Raw genomic sequence first — 5751 nt, forward strand, 5'->3', positions numbered from 1 at the left:
TCATGGCGACCCCGTGTGTGTCAGAACTGTGCACTACAGGGTTTTCACTGGCTGATTTTTTGGGAGCAGATCACCAGGCCTTTCTTCTGACGTGTCTCCGGGTGACCACCAACCTCCAACCTTTCAGTTAATAGCTGAGTGCAGTAACCGCGTCCACCACCCAGGGACTCCTCTGCGTGTTGTAAGTTGGCAATAAATATTTGTGGAAAGAACAAATAAATGGATTTAAAAAAAAAAACAAACCCGTTGCCGTTGAGTCAATTCTGACCCATAGCGACTCTGTAGGACAGAGTAGAACTGTCCCATAGGGTTTCCAAGGAGCGGCTGGTGGATTCGAACTGCCGACCTTTTGTCCTACGGTTGTTACATTTCCAGCAGGTTGTTAAGCAGGCTTTTATGGTCAGACCTCAGAGCCCACTTTCTGGGGGTGACATTGCCTGGCTCTCAGAACACCCTGTCCCACAGGAACAAGCCATATTGCCTTTTAACAAGCAGGGACACCCCTGAATTCATGTGCCATAAATGTGCTCTGGTGACTTCTTAGGCCTTTGTTCCTCTTCCCCTCCCCCAGAGAGAGGTAGCCTGGTCCTGGTATTCGGGGCTTTGTATGAGGCCCCAGCTTGGAGGCTGTGGCATGCTGAAGGACAGAGTTTGGGGGAGGCAGGATACAGCCTGGGGAGTTTTTCAGATGTGCCACATGTCACAAGCCAAGAATCCCCTGGGGTTTGTCGGACAGGGCGGGAGTACTTGCCTGAATGGCACCGAGGTTTTCGATGAGCTGCTCGGGGGTGGATGATCCCAGGAGCACGGAACTCACACCCTCGTTTCTCAGGCACCACGCTGGGAAGAGAGAAGGAACACGGGTCAGGATAGCGAAGCACCTCTGATGATCTGCTAGCTGTAACACCGGCTGTAGCTACCACTGTCGCAGCCAGAACTGCACTCTGGGGGAGGATCGACTGTGCACTCCGGGATGAAAAACCTCAGCAGCACTTCCTGCTGTGTAGGGGATTCGTTAGAGTCTGCATCTGGACTGCGAGCTCAAGCTCTGTACCTCCTACCAGAGGCCTTGCCCCACCAATGGGCGTCCTTTCTAGCTACCCTGCCGGGAAGCTAACCCTGCTCACCTGCAGACATCTTCATTCCAGTTTCCACTCCGGCCCCCAGTCTTCCAACTTCTACCTTCTCCCTCATCTGTGATGGGAGCCCCTGTAGACTCTTGGTACCCACGTGAAGTGTACAATTCAAGGATTTTTGGTAAATTTATTAAATGTGCCACCATCACCGTTTCCATCATCCCCCAATCCCTCGTGCCCAGTTACAGTTGATCCCGCTCCCCACCCCCAACCCCAGGGGACCGCGGATCTACGCTCTGTCTCTAGACTTGCCTTTTCTGGACATTTTATCTGACCGCAGGTGTGCCTGCCTGCTTTCACTTAGCATGATGTTTTCAAGGTCCATCCATGTTGTAGCATTTCTTTTCTATTTTTCATTGTATTTCATTTCTCGTTACTGTTGAATAGCATTCCATCGTGCCGATATGGAGACCACACTTTGAGAACCACTGTTGTGCTCCTTCCCCATCTCTGTCACCACTCCCCCATCCAGGCTCACCATCTCTCTCCTACACAACATCTTCTTACCTCCTGCCTGGACTGTCCCCCTCAAATCCAGCTTTCATACCTCCAGCAGTACTCTCTCCAAATACAAGTCTGATTGTGTCACTTCTTTGCCTAAAAACTCTTCAGCGTGCCTCTGACATACCATAATCATTGTCTTATCAGATGAAGCTCTTATTTCTTACCTGGCAAACCTTCCCTTCTTGCCCACATCTCCAGCTTCATGTCTTGTCACTCCTTACCTTGAACTTTGTACTTCAGAAGCAACCAGCTCTTTGTAGGACCCCTCTGTTATGGATTGAATTGTGTCCCCCCAAAATGTGTGTCAACTTGGTTAGGCCATGATTCCCAGTAGTGTGTGGTTGTCCACCATTTTGTGATCTGATGCAATAATCCAAGGGGTGGAAAACCCAACCTCTATGATGTTAATCAGGCAGGATAAGAGGCAGTTATGTTAATGAGGCAGGACTCAATCTGCAGGATTAGGTTGTATCTTGAGTCACTCTCTTTTGAGACATAAAAGAGAGAACTGAGCAGAGAGGAGAGGGACCTCATTACCACCAAGAAAGAAGCGCCGGGAGCGGAGCGTGTCCTTTGGATCCAGGGTTTCCAGGGTCCTTGTGCTGAGAAGCTCCTAAACCAGAAGACTGTTACAAGGACCTTTCCCCAGAACTGACGGAAAGAGAAAGCCTTCGCCTGGAGCTGCTGCACTAAATTCAGACTTCTAGCCTCCTAAACTGTTAGAATACATTTCTTTTTGTTAAAGCCATCCATTTGTGGTATTTCTGTTATAGCACGCTGGACAACTAAGATACCCCCCAGCCCCTAAACATCATGCTGTTTTTCTCCTTTGAGCGCTTTGCTCCAGCTGTTCCCTTTGCCTCACTAATATCTGCTCATCGTTAGAGATTCGCTAGGGGTTATGCCTTCCCCTAAAATCCTTCCCTGAACCCCAGGCTGGGCTGGGCATCCCCTACTCTTGCTCTCATGATCCCCTCGGCCCTTCTCAATTATTTTGCTGCAACACTGCATTAAAATTATCTGCTTATTTTCCTGACTCGCCCTCCAGGCTGTGAGCTGTGCCTTATTTGCAGTTAGATCTTTAGCGTCCATCCTAGTGCCTGGCACATCTTGTTTTAGCTACCATCAAGTTGGACCCTGACTCATAGCAACCCCATGTACAATGAGATCGGACCGTTGTGACCCATAGGGTTTTCATTGGCTGGTTTTTGGAAGTAGATCTTCGGGCCTTTCTTCCTAGTCCATCTTAATCTGGAAGCTCCACTGAAACCTGTTCAGCATCATAGCAACATGCAAGCCTCCACTGACAGATGGGTGGTGGCTGTACGTCAGGTGCGTTGGGTAGGAATTGAACCTGGTTCTCCCTCGTGAAAGGTGAAACACCACTGAACCACCGCTTCCCCTCACATCTCAAAACTAAATCTGTTGTCACTGAGTAGATTCTGACTCATAGCCTCCCTATAGGACAGGGTAGAACTGCCTGATAGGGTTTCCAAGGAGCAGCTGGTGGATTTGAACTGCCAACCTTTTGGTTAGTGCCGAGCTCTTAGCCACTGTGTCACCAGCGCTCTGTTCCCCCAACATTAAAAAAAAAAACAAAAAACGTTGCAATGGAGTCAGTTCCAACTCATAGCGACCCTACAGGATACGGGGAGAACCGCCCTATACGGTTTCCAAGGAGTGGCTGGTGTATTCAAACTGCCGACCTTTTGATCAACAGCCGAGCTCTTAACCACTGTGCCATCAAGGCTCCTTATTAAATGTTTGTTGCATAAACACAGGCATGAATGATTGATGGACGTCCCCGAGCACCTCTTGTACCCCATTTGATACTGTTAAGTGTTACTGTCCCTGGACCTTTTATGGTGATCATCAGATTTTTCCACACGGGCAAGATAATGCTCCACAAAGGCAACAGGGCTGGTGATCCTCGGCTCTTTGTCTTTTCTGGCTGCGCTATTTCCTGCTTTGCACTTGGGACTCTTTCAGACTCTAGTGGGATTTCTGAGGGCAAAACAGGGCCCTGGGCACGTTATCGCCCGTAAACTACCTAATGCCAGCAATGGCCAGTTCCCCCAACAGGGCTGCGGGGCACTGGGGCGCCCACTCGGCAGAGCTGGCCAACTCCGTGGGTGACACCTGCGGATGATTCTGGATAATTAGCACCTCTAGGTAGGCGGTGAGGACGCAGAGTGCCCCCAGCAGGCACATCTGGGATGCCTCTTGATGAGCAAGGTGCGCCTACTGGGCCCTGTGCAGGTGCGTGGCGTGGAAGCCAGCTCAGCGGGGCTTAAGGGGTTTGCTCCCTGCCGGCCCCCTGCCCTCCTTCTAGCAGACCAATGGTACTATACCTGGAAATACTTTCCCTTTTGGTTCTGAGAGTTCTGTGGTTAAAAACAAAGTCGCTTGTTTATAAAGAAAGGGGGGAAAATGGCAGAAAGAAAAGACATCTGGGAGCACAGGCAGAGGAAAGGAGAAAGAAGCATGTTTTCACGTTGACTCTGGAAGGAGGAGGCTCTCCATGTTTCTCCAGCACCCAGCGGAAGTCTGCGTCTAGTGAAGATTTCCCCCTTAGAAAGAATATTCTTTCCTCCCCTTCAGAGCTACATTCAGGACTGCTTTCGCATTGCCATCTAAAGGCAGTGTTTGTGACCGTGCAGAACATGCTTCTCTGTATCTGCATATTGCTCTGAGCACGTGTCCCGGCTGGGAGTGTGTGACCGTGCAGAACATGCTTCTCTGTATCTGCATATTGCTCTGAGCACGTGTCACGGCTGGGAGTGGACAGTGTCAGGTCTGTGTGTCTAATTCTTCATAAAAACATCATCATCATCGGAGCTACCACTTACTGAGCTTAACACGGATCCCTTCCTTTACTTAACGAGGCTGTAAGATACGCAGTAGGATACTCATTTTACAGACGATAAAACTGATCATCAGGTTATGGTGAAATAGTTAATATTTTTTACTCTGTTTGTTAAAGCTGTAAGGATGCTAACTAACCACATTGGATATATTCTTTGAGTTTGCTTTTATTGGGGAGAGAAGATTAAAGTGACAAAGATATGCTTAGGGACATGGCATTTTCTGCCTCTAATCCCGCCCCCATCTTCATCTTTCTGTGACTGTTTACTGTACTTCCATCTCCCTGTTTTCCAACCTCAGAAGTGTCGCGTCCCACAAATACTCTATTAAATTTCATTATTTGCATAAAAATTATCTTTAGGTTTTTATCAGATTGCATCATTATATCTGGTTTGCCCCAATTCCTGCCGCTTCTTAATCCTTAGCAATTTTTTCCTAGAATCAACTCCCATTTTTTTTATTGTGGTAAAATATATATAATAAAGTTTTTGCCATTTTAACCATTTTTAAGTGTACGGTTCAGTGACGTTAATTACGTTCGCCATGGTCCACCACCACCACCACCACCACCATCCATTTGCAAACGTTTTTCATCACCCTCAGCAGAAACTCAGTCCCCCTTGAGCAGTAACTTCCCATGTCCCCTCCCCACCACTCCCTGGTAACCATGAATAAACTCTTGTCTCTGTGCGTTTGCCTGTTCTCCATATTTCATGTACGTGGGATCATGTAGTATTTGTCCTTTTGTGTCAGACAGCATAATGTTTTCGAGGTCCATCCATGTTGCAGCATCTATCAGGACTTCATTTCTCTTTAGGGCTGAAGAATATTCCATCGTGTGGATATACCCCGTTTTGTTTATCCATTCATTTGCTGATGCCCACTTGGGTGTTTCCACTTTTTGGCTATTGTGAATAATGCTGCAGCGAATGTTGGCGTGTAATTATCAGTTTGAGTCCTGCTTTCACTTCTTTTGGGTATATACCTAGGAGTGGAATTGCTGGGTCATGTGGTAGTTCTGTGTTTAACTTTTTTAGGAACCGCCCATCTGTTTTCCACAGTGGCTACGCCATTTTGGAGTCCTCGGGCAGTGCAAAAGGTTAATACATTTGACTGCTAACTAAAAGGTTGGAGGTTCGAGTCCACCCAGAGGCACCTTGGAAGAAAGACCTGGTGATCTACTTCCAAAAAACCAGCCATTGAGAACCCTACAGAGGACAGCTCTCTACTCTGACACACATGGGGT

General features: G+C 48.0%; 1 protein-coding gene across 1 annotated transcript in view; it reads right to left on the reverse strand.

Moving 5' to 3' along the window:
• Positions 1–449: 449 nt before the first annotated feature.
• The window catches only part of KCNAB1 (potassium voltage-gated channel subfamily A regulatory beta subunit 1), a 375850-nt gene continuing 370548 nt past the window's right edge, over positions 450–5751 (reverse strand). Inside the window, 3 exon segments of the mRNA XM_023733842.1 lie at positions 450–619; positions 621–709; positions 712–916. Coding sequence (XP_023589610.1) covers positions 485–619; positions 621–709; positions 712–916 — 429 coding nt within the window. The 3' untranslated portion in view covers positions 450–484.

Source organism: Trichechus manatus, unplaced genomic scaffold (assembly GCF_000243295.1).
Source record: "Trichechus manatus latirostris isolate Lorelei unplaced genomic scaffold, TriManLat1.0 scaffold00062, whole genome shotgun sequence".
NCBI lineage: Eukaryota > Metazoa > Chordata > Mammalia > Sirenia > Trichechidae > Trichechus > Trichechus manatus.